This window comes from Odocoileus virginianus, chromosome 6, assembly GCF_023699985.2.
Source record: "Odocoileus virginianus isolate 20LAN1187 ecotype Illinois chromosome 6, Ovbor_1.2, whole genome shotgun sequence".
NCBI lineage: Eukaryota > Metazoa > Chordata > Mammalia > Artiodactyla > Cervidae > Odocoileus > Odocoileus virginianus.
In genome coordinates this window covers 46426038-46445016 of record NC_069679.1, presented here as the reverse complement: position 1 = coordinate 46445016, position 18979 = coordinate 46426038, and the positions used below count along the sequence as shown (strand labels likewise).

Here is an 18979-nt window from a genome sequence, read left to right as displayed (position 1 = left end):
AAAAAATTTACAGAACAAAAGAGACTTCAAACTAATAAACAGGAATGTTTTGGTATATGTACATATCTTTACAATAGTGATGCATTTCACAGAAATAAAATAAATCCTTCTTATAAGTCAAAGTATAATTGTAACAACCAATTATTTATCTAATAATCTCAGAGTATCTCCAGAAGAAATAATTTTCTCAAGAGAATTTTTTCATTACACAACAAAATCAGTTAATTTTGTTAGCTACAATGTGTATATTAACTATAAGGATACTTTAGGATATAATTCATGATGTATATAACAAATTGTTATACATGACATACCAATAACGGCTGTTTGCTACACAAATGAATGTATCCTTTGATTTACAGAGTTCATATAGCTTGGTTGGCTACAAAGCTATTCCCCCCTGAGAGGGGACTGTTTTACCATTATATTGTATTACAAAGGGGAAAAATAAGAGTTCCTAATAGATTTGACCTGAAAACTCAGCACGGAGTTAAGATGTTAAGTTACTTGATAATAGGCCAAGTACTCTGGAATCTATCTATACTGTTCTATCATTTACAAGTTGGTAGCTTTACATTAGCACTGCCTACCTAAATTTGTTTTTGTCTCTTCTGTGTACAATGGTTAATAGAGCTGGTTTGAAATATCATATTAACCACTGGTGCTACAATTTAACTAAATCTCTACAACATCTACCAGAAAACTGCTCAATGTTGAGAGTTCAGAATATATACACACACACGTATATGCATAAGTTTTGTGTCCTCTTTATACAAATTATGAATTTAAAATTCTCTACATTGAGTTTCCATTTCTAAAAAGTGCGTTTTACATTGTCATATTAGAAACTACTCTAAGATTTCTTCTTTAGGCAGCGTTCCTGCCTCCTCATGGCCATTTTTCCAGACGTCTTTCCTGGTTCTTCCTCAGGCCAGTCTCCAGAAGTTGAAAGCCTTATTCTCTATTATTTTAACCTACTTGTTCTCCTTAAGCAATCTTATCCAGTGCTATTGCTTTAAGTGCCATCTTGCTCTAAAGACTATGAGTTTATATGACCTACTCTGACTTTCCTTCTGACCTGCTGACTTACATTTCCAATTTCCCATATGATATGTCCACTTGACTACTTAATTGCCATCTTGGGCAAAACATGTCCAAGACAGAACTTTATTTTAATTGAAGCATAGCTGATCCACGATGTCATGCTAATTTCCACTAAAAGCAAAGTGACTCTGATACATACATATATGTTGTTCTTTTTTCATATTCTCTCCCATTATGGTTTGTCGTAAGATATTGAATATAGTTCCCTGTGCTGCAACAGTAGGACCTTGTTGCTAATCCACTTTGTGAAAGTGAAGTTGCTCAGTCGTGTCCGACTCTGCGACCCCATGGACTGTAGCCCACCAGGCTCCTCAGTCCATGGAATTTTCCAGGCAAGAGTACTGGAGTGGGTTGCCATTTCCTTCTCCAGGGGATCTTCCCAACCCAGGGATTAAACCTGGGTCTCCCACACTGCAGGCAGATGCTTTACCTCTAAGCCACCAGGGAAGCCCAATCCACTTTATATATAATAGCTTATATCTGCTAACTCCAACCTCCCACCCCACCCCTCCCCCAACCCATTGCCCCTGGGCAACCGCAAGTCTGTTCTCCATCTCCATGAGTCCAAGACAGAACTCTTTTGATTCTTTCTCTCAAAGCTTGATCTTTTATGTCTTCACCTCAGTAAGTGGCACCATTATTTATCCAGCATTGAGGCCCAAAACACAGAAATAATCATCAATTTCTCCCCTTTTCTCACTCTCCATACTCAAACCATCAATAAGACCTGTCAACTCTCCCCACAAATAAATGATAAGCCATTTTCACTGCTATAACTTCAGTATCTTAATCCACTGTCTCTCCCCTGGATTACTACTCCCCATTTCCAGCCTCCCCCATATCTCCACACAACAGCATATCATCCCCCACATGAAAACTGTCCAAACTTTCCAAAACGACAGGAATAAAATCCATACTCTTAACCATTGTTGTTGTTGTTCAGTTGCCAAGTTGTGTCCAACTCTTTGCGATCCTATGAACTGTAGCACACTCCAGGCTCCGTGGGGTTCTCCAGGCAAGCATATTGGAGTGGGTTGCCATTTCCTTCTCCAACTCTTTACCGTACTTCCCTCCAAAAAGTGGCCTCTCTCTACCCATCCTATACATTCTACTCACCTACCATCACCTACTCACTCCAGCCACACTGGCCTTCCTCATGGATCTCAAACCAACCAGCTTATACAGTCTCAGCACTCCTCATCCTATTGACTGAGGATTCCAACTTTATTTGAAGAGAGAAAGGCAGAGAAACAGTCAGATATATACGTAGGTAGATATGCCTGGACATTCCATCTTGTTTCGTTGATCTGTCTATACTTAAGAAAGGAATCTGAATAGTTTAAGACTGAACCTATATGTCTATGAAATAGTATTAAAAAAGACAGAAGCATCCAAGTAACTGCTTCATGAAGATGTGGGAAATCATCTCAGCAACAACACCATTATTCATTAAACTTTTTATACACGAAGTACTGCTCTGAGAGCTTAATACAACCTATTTAACCTTCATAACACTTGGAAGAAGATACTATCATGAGTCTACTTTACAGATGAGAGGTTTGCAACATAAGATCAGTAGATGAACTGTGCTTCCCTTCATCAACTAGCAACACTGAGAGCAGAGGTCACAATTCTTTTTCATGGTATTTGATAGAACTGCAATTTAATAGTATTTAGTCAAGTCCCAATTTCTGTGTTTCTTGATACTTGATGTGGCAACAGAAGATATTTTTATGGTGGGAAAATATAAATTAAGACACCTTCTGTTAAGGTTTTTAATACCTTAATTCTTTTTTAGGTTGACAATTTTGGCCAGAAGCTGCAAAACTACAGGAAAAAACAAGACAAAACAGATACACACACAAACAGAACCCCACACTGTATCACCACAAAAATAAAGCACATAACACAAATATTGATCTTCTAAAGTTAGTACTTCCAAGAGTACAAATCAACAGTAGGTTACACTTACTTCCTATCAGATACAGAAAAATTAAAATATAAAGTTCATACCCTTGGGTTGGGTTTTTTCTGCTGACTGGGAGCAGTGGATGTACATCTCACACCACCTCCATCCCAACTGCAACAGTGCTACAGAGGCTGGCTGTGCTGTGCTAAGCCGCTTCAGTCGTGTCCAACTCTTTGCAACCCTATGGACTACAGCCCACCAGGTTTCTCTATCCAGGAGTTCTCTAGGCAAGAATACTGAGAAGATGCCCTTCTCCAGGGGATCTTCCCAACCCAGGAATCGAACTCATGTCTCTTATGTCTCCTGTATTGGCTGGAGGGTTCTTTACCACTAGTGCCACCTGGGAAACCCCATAGAGACTGGAAGTCACCCCAAATGATTTCTCAGAATGCATAGCTACTTTCTGGAAATTAAGGATTCACTAGCCAATCAGAAAAGTTCAGAATAAAGTCACAAAAGATTATGGGTGCCTGAGGAATAAGAATCGATGGATGCTTTGTGTAAGCTAAATTATTTAGAGTAGTACCATTAGAATTCCATGGTTTTTCACTTTGCCAACAAAGATCTGTATAGTGAAAGCTATGGTTTTTCCTGTAGTCATGTATGGATATGAGAGTTGGACCATAAAGAAGGCTGAGCACCAAAGAATTGATGCTTTCAAACCATGGAGCTGGAGAAGACTATTGAGAGTCTCTTGGACTGCGAGGAGATCAAACCAGTCAGTCCTAAAGGAAATCAACCCTGAATATTCATTGGAAGAACTGATACTAAAGCTAAAGCTCCGATACTTTGACTACCTGATGCAAAGAGCCAACCTGTTGGAAAAGACTCTGATGCTGGAAAAGATTGAGGGCAGGAAGAAAAGGGGGTAACAGAGGATGAGACAGTTGGATGTCATCATCAACTCAACAGACATGAGTTTGGGCAAACTCCAGGACATAGTGAAGGCCAGGAAGGCCTGGCATGCTGCAGGCCATGGGGTCATAAAGAGTTGGACCTGACTGTTTTTGAACAACAACAAAAAGTAAACAACACCAGTAATTGGCACTGTGAGAGAATTTTCTCTTACACATCATTCCTATGAGTTATAAAGCATTAATATTCAGGGCTTACAAGAATAAGTGAAAAAACTGACTTTTCCTACAGATACTTAAGACAATAGACTCATTATTTTCTGAGAGTTAAAACTGGAATTTGGTCCTTATATGATCTTTCTATTATCAAAATAATTGAAAGTAAAAGTTTTTATTCCAAAAACATTTTATTCAAAATGTTCATATAACATTCCATTGAAGTTAAAAAGGACTTTCTTAGAAAAAAACAGAAAAACAGAAAGTGCTGGTCAGAAATCCATAAGAATTCACATGAATATTTTTAAATCTTTCACTGAATACTTGAATATCTACTTTGTTAAACTAAGTAACCAAGTAACTAACTTCCTGGTTTGCTCCCTGTAGGATGAACCTGAGCTGTGCTTCCCTCCCAGTGCTTTCCCGATGAGAGTCAGAGGGTGGAGGTTGGGATCGACCTCATAATCAACCCCCGATATACATCACAGTTCATTACAATCTGGAATATTCTTTTCCTACTAGAATGCAGTGTTTCTGGTATCTAAGCCTCAGAAGAATAATTTCAAAGTGCTTCGGTCTGAAATTGCACTCAGTCAGTGATCCAGAGGTCAGTTTTTACCTTGATGGAATGCTTAAGGCCATGTTTCTGGTGCATTCCTTCAAAATGACACAGCAAAAAACAAAACCCATCAATTTTCTCTCATGGTGTCTCACAAAGGCACAAGAGAGCCTGGAACTGCTGTGAGGCAATAATTTCACATAAGATACTACTGCATCATGGTTAAAAATGCAGACTCTCAGCTCAACAGCTTGAATTTTAATTTGGCTTGGAAACTGACTAGCTACAAAGTTTCTGTGCCTCAGTTCCCACCTCTGTAAAATGGGAGCAGTGATAATATCACCTCATCATAGGATTAGATGAATTAACATTTGTAAGGCATTTAAAATACATGACACATCTATTTGATAAATTAAATCAACAGTAGGGCTGATTTTTGTTAGAAAAATCATTATTACTGTTAAAAAGCTAATGCGTAAGTCATGAACATTTTAATGAATATATCCTGATTGGAGAAAGCCGATACAAAGTTACCTTGCTTGATTTAAGAACTTTAATTTGTTCCTCAAAAACGGTGTCTTTATTCTTTTCCAGAAAGCCTTCACACTGGTATTCCACCTGAAAACACATTGGAAAATCTCCTTAGCTAATAAAAGCTTTGAATAGATTCAATATATCATCAACAACAAAAATAAGTATTAGGCCCAGGCTATATGATGGGCTCTCAGTGAAGTGTTATTTGTTTTATTCTAAGAAACTAGTATCATTCTTGGTAAGAAGCATGTTAACTCTAGAGTAAAACTCTCAAATACTGCTTTTCCTAGAGAGTAGTGGCAGTGCTGATTAACTGTGATCTAAAAGATGATCCCAATTAATGCGTAAGCAGACTCATAAGAAGCTGTTCTCTTCTCTCGAGCAAGCCAAAGAGAGCTCTCCTAAGGCCAACCACTGTATCTCCTCCAAACCAGGTTCACCTTTCTGCAGGGGAAAGTCTCCTTTGGGGAAGAAGAGACTGAAGTGAGAGAAAGGGTCAGAAGGACCCTCTTCTGATAGCTATTTGGCAGAAATAGCTATCTGGCAGAAAGCTGAAGTGATCATCATGGAGAGAGGTGGAGGCTGGGTAAATACTGTATGAGTTGGTAAGTAGGGCTACATGAGACTGGATGCTCCCCGTTTCTAAAAGACTTCAGCTATCTACCACTCAAGGGTCCCCAGTCTGTACTACAAAGCCCTTAGATGGCCCTGAAGCCATCCAAAGATCTCCAGCTACACTAAGGACAGACTCTGAAAACCGTCAATTCCTGACAGGGACCATGGGAAACTTACCAGAAGCCTACCCCCGCAACCTCCTTGAAATATAAACTAGTGTCACAGCTCCAGATTTTCTGAGTAGACTCTAGAACCTGCGAAGCAGCAGGTCTGCATGCCTTATTAGCAGGGACCCACTGAATCAGTCTCAGAGGGCCACACTCGTCCACAATTTCTTTTCTGAAACCTCTGGGGTCACTATGCTTTAGAACCCAGATTCTTTAAGTAGACCTGAAGCAGCAATCTATAATCAAACATATTAATATTTCTATACTGAAATATATAAATATCCACCTAACTGGGGTAAATAAAGACTATAAATAACCTCATGTTACTTCAGGTCAAAGATCAGATTTAGCCAATAAATGGATTATAAAAATACTTGTGTATTTCAGAGTTTCTTGGATTTCAGAATTATAGATACAGGACTGTAAACACTCACTTATTTCATAATATAATTCCATTTAGGTTAAACCAATAAGCCAACAATTAAGCTTGCTTCTGCTGCTGCTGCTAAGTGGCTTCAGTCCTGTCCGACTCTGTGAGACCCCATAGACGGCAGCCCATCAGGCTACCCCGTCCCTGGGATTCTCCAGGCAAGAATACTGGAGTGGGTTGCCATTTCCTCCTCCAATGCATGAAAGTGAAAAGTGAAAATGAAGTCGCTCAGATGTGTCCAACTCTTTGCAATCCCATGGACTGCAGCCTACCAGGCTCCTCCGTCCATGGGATTTTCCAGGCAAGAGTACTGGAGTGGGGTGCCATTGCCTTCTTCAACAATTAAGCTTACTTTTTCAAAAAAGAGCTAAAGAATGAAAGCTCAGCAAAGAAAAAACTGCTATCTATTGACTATTGATTTTTTTCCTCTTTGACCTTAAGTATTCAAATAGAAAAGAGATAATAAAGCTTCCTTACTTTGTCAGCAAAATGCTGGATGATGAAAGCTTTGTTTGATAGGCGGGGCTTCTCAAATAGTGCACATTTGTTCAAATGTGTGTTGTACAATTTTTGGGCCCAAGTGTCATCTGTACCTTTAGGCATCTACATTCAGGGGAAAAAAAGAGCAAGAAAACAAGGTGAACATTGTTATGAGATTCTTCCGATGCATCACCCAGGAGACCGTGTTTTGGCTTTGCCCAACAACTTTAACATCCAATTCAGGAGCTCATTCCTTTCACATTTCTCTCTCAGCGGTCCCAAATCAATGACTGGGGTGTGTGTGTGTGTGTATGTGTGTTTTCCTCTGCCCATGTAATTTTTCAGGCAAGAATACTAAAGTGGGTTGCCATTTCCTACTCCAGGGGGTCTTTCTGACCCAGGGATCAAACATAACATTCTTGGGTCTCTTGCATTGGCAGGCAGATTCTTTATCACTAGCGCCACCTGGGAACGAAAAGCAACAACTGAGACCTGTCCATGGGTGACTCAGCCCAAGCTTTGAGTAACTCAATCTGCCTGGACCAAGGGTCATCAAATAAATACTCAATATATTTTTAAAGCAATGAAAGCCTCACAAATGAAAGATGAAACACCATGATTATCATATATTTTAAATAATTTTTAAAATAAAGATAACATTTGCACATAGTAGATTATTTATATAATTCAGAAAGCTATAAAACAGAGAATAGTCTCCTTTCGCCATTTCCACCAACTGCTTTATCTGTCTTTAAAGGCATGGATACAAATAGTATCATTCTATAAACTTCTTACATTTGTAAAAATTTTTATTTCTTTAAATTATTAAAGTATGATAACACATTTACAGGAGATTTGAAAAATACAGAACAAGGTTACATATAGTTCCACTAAATATTACAAGTATTTTTTTAAGTAGATAAATTAAGATTTTAGTTGGAGTTTCAATATCAAAAATTAATAGAATGAATATACAGAGAAGTAGAAGGATCTACTAGATCTGAAAAGCACTGTGAACCAATTCAACATAATTAAGATTTATACAATTTTTATACAACAGTAGGATACAAATTCTATTCAAGTTCCCATAGACTGTAAACAAGGAGACACTGGGACATATCCAGGGATATAAAACAAGCTGCAAAAATGTCAAGGCCTAAAGGTACTGAAAATATACAGAGTCTGTTATCACTGTGGAATTATGTTAGAAATCAGTATCAAAAGATATTTTAAAATAGCCCACATATTTTCATGTGCATTGTGACATTTACCAAGAGGGATTTTCAACTTAGCCATCCTTGTATTTTTTTTCCCCTCTTAATAATAGCATTCTTGTATTTATGACTACTAGGCTGTTACTGATTTTTTTGTTATTATGGAAACTGCCACAATGACTCCTTTTAAACAAAAACTTTGGATACTTTTGTAAGTATATTCATAGGGTAAACTCTCAGCATTTCTACTTCTGGTTCTAAAGGTATGTGTATTTAAAATCTTGATAAATATTCCTCAAAAATATGTTGTACTAACTTTTGTCCTTCATCAAGAGTATATATGCAATAAATACTAATTTGGTATTATCAAGTTTAAACTCGATAGCTAAAAAGCAGTGTCCTATTTCTGTTTTGATTTATGTTTTATTTAATTTCAAGTGAAACGGAGCACCTTTACATGTATTCTTTTTGTTTATTAAGGTATAGTTGATGTACAGTATTATATTAGTTGCAGTAAAACATAGTGATTCAATATTTTTATAGGTTATACTCCATGTGAAGTTTACTATAAAACTCTGACTATATTCCTTGTGCTGTACATTACATCCTTGTATCTTGTTTATTTTACACCTGGTAGTTTGTTCCTCTTAATCCTGCCTTCACCTATCTTGCCCTTCCCACCAACCATCTCTACGATGGTAACCACCAGTTGGTTCTCTAATATCCAGGAGGCTCTTTTTGTTTTGTTACATTCATTTGTCTATTTTATGTTTTTAGATTTTAAATGTAAATGAAAACATACAGTATTTGTCTTTGCATTCTTAATGTTGCAGGAAATCTGGATGCTTAGGAGGATCAGCCTACATGAACTTGTAACTTACGGCATATAAACTAAAGAACGACTAAGGGAAAGGATAGGTTGTTTGTCTAGGATCACTCATCAGGGAAGCCAGGGATCCAATATTTTTTCCACATGCTGCATCTTCAAATATTAAAACTAAAACTCCTTATCCACCATATATATAAGTAATAAAGAACAACTAGTCAAGTTTAAAATTATAGATATTTAGAACTATTATTCAAAATACCTTTTGTACAATTTCTCACATTTCCTTAACTATATCATACCATTGAACAAAAGTACCAACTATAAGCATATCAATAACAAAAGTGGCTAAAATTGGTAGTAGCTGTATCTAATGCCAGTTTTTCACATAACTTATAATCAGCTGAAAAGGGAAGGGAGATTTTCCTAGTTTCAACTTTAGTTTGAACCTTTTGGAGCTAGTGACCCTTCAGAATGCAAGTTAGAGTAACCCCCACTTGTTGCCACTGTGGCACTTCATGATATACTAGTGAATCTCTACTAAAACCTATTTACCATTTTACCTCAGTGCAAAATTTTGATATATTAAATACATCAGAAAATCATACTTACCTTGCATTCCTCATCCAGCAAATCTAGAATGCCCAGTTTAGATTCTATAAGATTAATGCAAGGCTGATTATCATAAAAATCTATGAGTGTCCATGGAATTTGTTCTTTCATATATTCTTCTTGTTCTAATTTGAACACATGCTGAAATGAAAAAGGAAAAACTGGCATTACTACATCACTGTCACAAATGTGAATCAATAAACATGTATAAAACAAAATTTGAGACAGTCAATGGCTTCTAGCAGCAATCTTAGAGAAACATGAAACAGGCAGAGAACAATATAAGAAAGCAAATAGAAACCATACATGGCAAAACCTCAGCTACATAGGATTTTTGGCAAACAAGAAAATCTAGGTATGTGAGTATTTAAATACCTGATAAATGTGGCAGCTTTTGATTTTTTGATATGTATATATCCAAAACCACACTACGTACTTTTTGGCCCCTTAAATTATTGCTCAGTGTTGCTAACCATATGGGCACAGAAATGCCTTAGCTGGCCTTGAACAACCTGCAGAGAGGATGCCCTCCAGACTCCTGAAACATTCTGGGTGATGCTTACAGCATGACAAAGTAATTCTTTTAAGGGACCATGGTGTTGAAGTTCATGTGCCTCTGGATTAGACAACAGTTGGTCTTTTGTGTCTGCCTTGATTATCCTCCACAGTCAGGGAATCTATGGCTCACTTTTCTGGCTTCTACATCCAATTCTGCCAGCAGCTGCAACCACTACAAATACATTATTATTTCTGCTAAATGCTTCAGCCACTGCTTCTCATCTCCATTCACTCACTTAAGCACAAATATGTATTGACTGTCTACCATGTCCCAGACACTACACACCATTAGCAAAATAGACACAGACTCAGCCCTAATAGACTTTGAAGACTAGTGGGAGAAACAGACAGAAATCAAACAATCACAAGAAACAGAATTACAAATTGTAATAATGCTCCAGAGAAAAATAATGGCCAGCTATGAGCTCAGGAGTCCCTAACTAATTTGGAACAGGGTAGCCAGGGAAGTCTTCCTTAAGGAAGGGCTGTGTGACCTGAGGTCTGCAGTGAGAGGTAATTAGGTTGGTCTAGGAAGGAAGGGCAATAGAAGCACTGCATGCATCAAGCTGCCCAGCCAGTGGAGCCAAACCAAAAATTCTAGTTTCTATAGGTGCTAAGGACCTATACTCATTTCTTCCTGCAGGATTCTGCTTTCCTGTCTCCTTTGTCACACTGGTTCTTTCACATGTCCTGCAACTTTTCTGGGAAGATTATCCCTCTGTGGTTATTACCAGACAACACATATTTCCTAGAACCTAAACCCTCATGAAACTTAAGAGTTACCAAGATTTCTGATACTTTATTCTCCTCACACATCTGGAACTTTCCTACTTTATTTTACACTTATTATAATGCTGTTCTTGGCTCATTTGCAGCATTCATAGTCTAACCAGGTGTGAAACTTTAGTAAAAAAAAACCCCTCAAATTTGTCATACATATGAATATTTATGTAATGCTAATTAGAAAGCAAATTTCTTCTGTTCTTTTGATTAATTAGAAGGCAAATGGGGCACCATGTGTCAGCAAGATGCCCTGGCTGATGGTACCAATAATTCCCCACAAATGAGTCCTATCTTTCTTTAATTCATTAGTCTATATGCAGTGTGGTCTTCACATTGACAAAAGAAACACTGCTCTAAACTTTAGAGCCTGTTTTTCATACAAGTCTCTATGTTTAGTTTGCCAAAATCCATGGGACCTCAAAAATTTTCCATTCTTAATTGCAAAATTAAGGGCATGAGGTTCAGTACGGCAAGAGATGCTTACTCGATAAGGTAATGACTCCAAGCACTAACCTGCCAGTCAGCATGTTTCTCCTGCCCACTGCTCACCCCCAGCCCCTGCTGAGGGAGCAGCCTGAGCACCAAGTTCTTTACTATAAGACCCCATGCTCCAAGTCACAGCTAGTCAAGGGCCAGAGATCTCTGATGAACAAATGAACTGGGTTAATCATATTCTCTCTTCTCAGATACAAGAACTGGGAAACAGACAATTAACAGTGAAAGCTGATGCTGCAAGAAGTCAAGATGAATGGGAGTTAAGCAAGGTAAGAATATAGAAGCACCTCAACCACTGCTTGTAAGTGTGAGGTAAGTGAGGAAGCAAAAACCTAGACAAAATACATACCATCTGAAGGAAAATATATGCCATCTGTTAATAAGAGGGAGGGAAGAGAGAAGGAAGGGAAATAAGAGAGAGAGGGAAGTCTCTCTTGTGCAGAGAGAGGCTACACTGCAGTGTGTGTGTGTGTGTGTGTGTGTGTGTGTGTGTGTCTGTATGAGGAAAGAGAGAGAGAGAGACAGAAGAAACAGATGGGCAGAGACAGAAAGAGGGAAAGGGAAACAAGAAAGTCAGAAACACACATGCAGAGACATGAGGTCCTTGAGAAATAAACAAATTAGCCAGTCCCTAATAAGGCTGGCGTTAGTTCCTTAATACTTCCAGTCACCTTGTGCCAAAATATACTGGGAAAGAGCAGAAGGCTCTGCTGTTGATTAAAGTATTGAGAAACTCAGAAAAACCTTGAGAAAAAATAATATTCCACTTAGTGTCTGACAGGTTTTTATTAACGTTCCTTATGCAGAGACACAAAATATACCAGTCACATTCTCACAGAAACAGCTTAAAATTTTAAGATCACTTCTACATTATTTCACTGTCCTAAGTAGCTTAATTTGCTAAAAAGAGGGTCCAAATTTTTATCAAAATATAATATTTTATGCAATATTTTACAAAGATCAAATAATCTAAAGGTTTTATGATGACAAGCAATAATCCCTTGTTCTATCCTGACCCAATCCCAGTCTAATTCCTTGGAAACAAACATTTTTAACTTCCTCAGCTATTTCTCCTGATATTTATCTCTAAACAACATGCTTTGTTGTTGTTGTTGTTGTTATTGTTTAATCACTAAGCCGTGTAGGAATCTTTTGTGAACCCATGGAATGTAGCCTGCCAGGCTCCTCTGTCCACGGCATTTCCCAAGCAAGAATACTGGAGAGGGTTGCCATTTCCTTCTCGAGGGGATCTTGCTGACCCAAGGACTGAACTTGTGTCTCCGTATTGCAGGCATGTTGTTTACTGCTGAGCCGCCAGGGAAGCCCTAACAATATGGTTGTTGTTGTGTGCTCAAGTGCTTCAGTCATGTCCGACTCTTTGCAACTCCGTGGACTGTAGACTGCCAGGCTACTCTGTCCATGGGATTTTTCCTGCAAGAGTACTGGAGTGGGTTGCCATGCCCTCCCACAAGGGATCTTCTTGACCCAGGGATCAAACCCACATCACCTGTGTCTCCTGCATTGGCAGGTGGGTTCTTTACCAGCTGCGCCACCAGGGAAGATATATATGCTTATTAGCTATTATTTTATTTATTCATCTAACACTATCTATTGATTTCCTGATGTGAAAGATGAGGCCAAATTCATATATATCACTCTCTACTGTTCTTCCTCTATCCTTCTGATATTACAATTTTTAGATCTTTTGGTTTTTATTATTTTTGTAACTTAAAATAATATCTTTAAATTTCCATTTTTCATTCATCAATTGTAGGGTATACCACTCAACCTCTCTCTTTGTATGATGAGGATAATAGGGCTCTTACTCATCCTTCAGTTCTATTCTTTTTCATATTCTAATTTCCATAGGTGATTCATTTTAAACATCCTATTTTATCAATAATAACCACCCCTAATCTTGCACTTAAAAGTTGTACTTAGCACGTGGTGAGCACTTTACATATCCCAACTCTTTAATCCATATAACTACATGCAATAGGTACTGTTACCATCCCCATTATACAAATGAGGTGGCTAAGGCCCAGCAAGGTCAATTAACTTGCCCAGGATCCACTGGAAAATCAATGCAGAGTTGGATTCCAATCTTTTTAAATTTTTTTTTTTGCTTAGTCAATTTAAATATATTTCCTGCTTGATTTCTCTGTGCTTTTTTTTTCCCCCCTCAGCTAATGTGCTTTATAAATCCCTACATAGAGATGTAGAGGGTTTGCAGCATTTCTTTTTTTTTCTTTAACATGACTTTATCTTGTGGAATGTCTATTAACATCCTGAGAAATTTGACATTCTGAGGAACATGTTTTAAGTTGACTCTGAATCCACTTGAGCTTGGATTTGCCTGCTAGTGATGGAGGGTCTCCTGTGGAGGCATGGGTCGGCAGTGGCTCGCCTTGGGGATGGGGCCTGGCAGCAGCAGTCCTGGAAGGTGACCTCCCAGAGGTCACCATCAACCCCACCATAGAGCCTGTAGCCCAACCATTTTTAAGTGCTTCCAAATCTCCCAACACCATGATAACATATTTCTATTACTATTTCACAAAAGCCACTCAAAATCCTTCCACTGCCATTGTCTCAGTGAATGTCTCAGACTGTTGAAAAGAGAATATATAAAATAGAATACATTAAAAAATATGTAGAAAAGAGAATATGTCCTGACTTTTTTGCCCTGTTGTTGTTCAGTTGCTCAGTCGTGTCTGATTCTTTGTGACCCCATGGACTACAGCATGCCGGGGTTCCCTGTCCTTCACTATCTCCTGGAGTTTGCTCAAACCCATGTCCATTGAGTCGATGATGCCATCCAATGGTCTTATCATCAGACTGTCCTGACATCTTGCTAATACAGCAAGTAAGAGTTAAGATAGTATTAACTCCACATATAGTTAGCCTCAGGGACAACCAACTGAATGATATCCCTGGGGTCCAAGTTTCACAACCCCATGTCACTATCTAACACACTTTCTGCTTCCTTCTCTCAATTTATTTGGACCAAATTTTTACTGTTCTCAGACAGCAGATGACCTTGAATCCAGTCTGGACCATAAACATCTTTCCAAGGTTGCATCATTCATTAATCATAAGTTCCTCAGCAGTTTAACTGCTTTAAACTGTAGATAATAATTGAAATTCATAACTTCACTTCAGGAGCCAGTCTTTACACACATACTAGGAATTCAAAGAATAATTTTTGGCAGAATATTATTTAAGCAAGAAAATTCTTACCATATTGAATTGTTGCTGTAGTTTTTCATTTGCATAATTTATGCAAAACTGTTCAAAACTATTTATCTCAAATGTTTCAAATCTGTAAAATCAAAAATAATATGGGAAGAGGAGAAAAAGGAAAAATAGCTTTTAAAAAATATTCAAAATGTGCACATTAGAGAAAAATAGGAAATTCCCTAACATTGCAAAACTTTCTTTCCACATCAGTGAAGGTAAGGCTTTCTAAGTTAGTAACACAAAATATGTACCCAGCACATAGACATCAGCAAAGTGGCAGAGATTTTTTTTTTTTTTCCAAGGCTGCAGCATGTGAATCTATTCAATAGTATGAGGTTTTGAGGGCATATTCATCCCCAAGTAGGGAACAATCAGAATTATGATAAAGCTACTGCTCTTGTCAATTCACAGATTCACAATGTTTACATAAATACAGAGGGGAGGGAAATAGAAATGTCATAGGTTTTTTTGAAAAGCGAACCAGATGATGAAAAATTAGGCATCAAAAAGCACTAATGTATAGGAAGGGGTTCAACATTAAAGAAAGGTATCCAGAGAAGGCAAACTAGCAAATGAAACTAGACTTTAAAAAATTCTCTTCTAATTTTCCCTTTAGCTCACCAGTAGGAGACATAAATACCTACTTGGAGTTACTAGATAATGTCTAGAAAGAAATGCTCAGACCACTAAGCCAAATACACTCACCCATAAATATCCAGCACACCGATAAAAGAATGCTGTTTGACAGCAGAATGGAGTGCCTGATTGACATGATCTACAATCCAGTTAAAGAGCTTGGCATAGATGTGCTTGGCCAATGCATCGCGGGCATTCGTGGCCTGCAGCTTGGAGATGGGCTTGATGTACGTCTCTGTGGCAGTGGCCAGCTTCCGATGGCAGAGCCAGTGACACATCTCCTCAAAGTCCACACCCATTAGGTCACAGAAGATGCTGAGGGGTTCATGCTTGGGCTGCCAAAAGAGAATGGGTTATTTCCTAGGACCAGATCAATCAAGTAAGAGTTTACTAAAAAATATTAACAAAGAGGTAACAATTAAACCTGACAATTTCTCTGTTACAAGAAACACCAAGAGCATTTGAAGCTGATCAGTGATAATCACAATCATCCATCAAACCAGAATCTAGGCAGCATTTTGTAATCTCTTCTAGGACTCACTTCAAAAATTGACCTCTTCCTTTGTCTCTTTATAGTACTTATTTGCATCCGTCTTCAGGCACATTCATTTAGTCAGTCAGAAAAATGAGTCAGCTTGTCTACAAATATATTATATGCCAACAGAAAAAAATAGACATGTACTGGCTACCTTGGTGGATCAGAGAGTAAAAGGATTCATCTACAATGCAGGAGACCCGGGTTTGATTCCTGGGTCAAGAAGATCCCCTGGAGAAGGGACTGGCTACCCACTCCAGTATTCTTGCCTGGAGAATTTCATGGACAGAGGAGCCTTGTGGGCTACAGTCCATGGGGTCTCAGAGTCGGATATGACTGAACAACTAACACTTTCACTTTCACCCTGTCATCCTAGAACTTATAGTCACTAGGGGAAATGGACATTAACTAAATGATTGTGCCCTAAAATTAAAATTACTACAAAAGAGGACACTATACTAAGATTCCATGTGTAAGGAATGTGCCCTATTCAGGGAGACAGGAGACAGTGGCCTTGAGAAATGGAGTTGAGATCTGAAGAATAAGAAGGGGTTAACTTGGTGAAAAGGTCTTCCAAGTAGAGGCAACATCTGGTATAAAAGTCCTGTGGTGGGAGAGAAACCAGAGATGTGAGGGATTGAAGCTATGTGAGGGAGAAAATGTAGGGGATGAAGCCAGAGGCTGTTTCATGGCTAGTCTTTCCTCTAAGAGCAATGAGGAGGGAGGGCAGGGAGGTGTGAGGTGGAGGTACTAAAAGGTTATAAAAGACAACTTAATAGTTATTTGTGTGGCTTCTTAGACTAGTATTTCTAATCTAAGGATCCCCTGCATCATCTATGGCAGGGATCCCCAACCTTTTTGGCACCAAGGACTGTCTCTGTAGAAGACAATCTTTCCATGGATTGTGGAGTGGGGGAATGGTTTTGGGATGCTTCAGGAGCATTACATTTACTGTGCACTTTATTTCTGTTACTATCACATCGCTCCACCTCAGATCATCAGGCATTAGATCCTGGAGGTTGGGAATCCCTTACCTACAGGGATCCCTGTATCACCTATAATGTCTTCCATAGGTTTTGCATGAGTAGGCATGCAAAGTATTCATAAATTAAAAATACTTATTTAATTTAATTCATGTTAGAACATTATATTTTTTAACATCTTCACTCACATGTTTCAATTGCATCTGATAACATTCCTGAGGAACAGGCAGGGTGAACACTGCTATCTCTAATTGACAAATTAGGATATAACATCCAAAAGACTAGCTTGGCAAAAATCACACCTCCAGTTTATGTCAGAATTGTTATTAAACCCGGGGTCTATTGACACCCTCCTCCCCTGACCCTTCCCACTGAAACAGTCCCTTCTTTCTTTTATGTTCCCTCTTCCCAAGTAATCACTTCAGACACAAATCAGCACCATTACCATCAACATGGATCAACTCCCTTCAATAAGCAGCTTATTTCATTCATTTATATATGAATTGTGTGACATCATTTAGAAGTAGATCAGCACTCTAAACATTTTATTTGAATGGTACTACCATTTTGTTCTATGAGGTCAATGTTGTTAACTGTTTGGTTCAAATTTTCTATAACTTAACTAATTTTTAGACTTCTTTATCTATCAGTAATTGAGAGAAGTCAGTAATATCCCACTATGACAGATGTGTCTTTTTATTCTTGTGGTAATCTTTTGCTTTATATATTTTGAGACTACATCATTAAGTACATGCAAGTTTAGAACTATTACATCTTCCTGGTGAATAAAAATCTCTATCAATACATAGTGACTCTATCTCTAGTACTGCTTTTGGCCTCAAAGTCTATTTTGTCCAGTATCAGTACAGCTCTACCAGGTTTTTTTCTAGCTATTATGGTGTCTTTTCTCAACTTTTTACTTTCAAACTATCTGTACCTTTATTTTTCAGGAACGCTTCTTTCAAAAGTACACACCTGAATTCTAAAACTGGTCTGACAATTTATATTAACTGAAACATTGGTTCATTTGTAATTATTTCTATTAATACCTTTTTTGTGCCTTTACTTGTCCCTCCTTTTCTAAAAATTTCTCTCCCTTTCTTGCTATATTTGGATTTTTTTTTAGTTCATTTTCCTCTTTATTAGTTTGAAAGCTTCACTTTCTGTTTCTGTTTTTATGATAGAAGAATTGATACATTAGTTAACTTAATGTAATTAAATAACATGAACTCCAAACACTCAATCCCAATCTATAAGCTTTGCTATCCAGTACTTTAGTTCTATCTTTTTGGGAGGAAGAAAGGGCTGGTGATTCACTTTAGTTTTTTTTAACTTTTTATTTTAGACTAATTTCAGACTAACAGAAAAGTTACAAGAAAAGTACAAAGTATTCCCTTCACCCAGATTCCCTAAATATTAACATTTTACCAAGTTTGCTCTTTCTCTCTCACTCTTTCACATACATATACATACATATTATTTTTCAGACTCTTTTGAGAGCATGTTGCAAACATGATGCCCTTTTGGTACTGAATACTCTACTGTGTATTTTCCTAAAATTGTCTTATATAACTATAGTACAATGAATAAAATCAGAAAATTAGCAGTGATACAACCCTATTACCTAGTAAATTTTACTGATTGACCTAATAATGTCCTTTGAGGATAGGGTTGCTAGGGAGGCACATTTCTATGGTCCAGGATCCAATCTAGGTTCATACATTGAATTTAGTTATCTTATTTCATTAATCTCTATTAATTTGAGGAGCTCTTCACTCTTTTATTTTGTCTTTTGAGAACTCGATACTTTAGAAGGGTAGTGTGCCCCTCACTTTGGGTCTGTATGATGTCGCCTCATGATCAGATTTGGCACGCCTTTTTGGTGGGAATACTTGAGAAGCAATCTGGTACTCTCCTCAGGATGCTGCATCAGAACTCAAGTGATGCTGACTGGTTGCTTGGTTATAGGAATGTCTGTGAGGTTTCTCTACTACCTTTCCCTCTGTAATGAGTTTTCTGTAAAAATTATTTTGTGGCCCAATACACTATTTGTGTGTGACTCTGTGCAACCCTATGGACTGTAGCCTGCTAGGCTCCTCTGTCCTTGGGATTCTCCAGGCAAGAATACTGGAGTGGGTTGCCATGCCCTCCTCCAGGGGATCTTCCCAACCC

At 38.0% G+C, this 18979-nt stretch overlaps 1 protein-coding gene across 4 annotated transcripts in view; it reads right to left on the bottom strand.

Moving 5' to 3' along the window:
* Positions 1–18979, bottom strand: part of MYO5A (myosin VA) — a 198522-nt gene that overhangs the window by 73602 nt on the left and 105941 nt on the right. For all 4 annotated transcript variants that reach the window (XM_070469262.1, XM_070469263.1, XM_070469264.1 and 1 more), the window contains exons 10-14: positions 15359–15624; positions 14654–14735; positions 9581–9721; positions 6926–7051; positions 5237–5320 (exon numbers count right to left, since the gene is read on the bottom strand). In XM_070469262.1, the coding sequence (XP_070325363.1) occupies positions 5237–5320; positions 6926–7051; positions 9581–9721; positions 14654–14735; positions 15359–15624 (699 nt within the window). The remainder of the gene's footprint in view (positions 1–5236; positions 5321–6925; positions 7052–9580; positions 9722–14653; positions 14736–15358; positions 15625–18979) is intronic.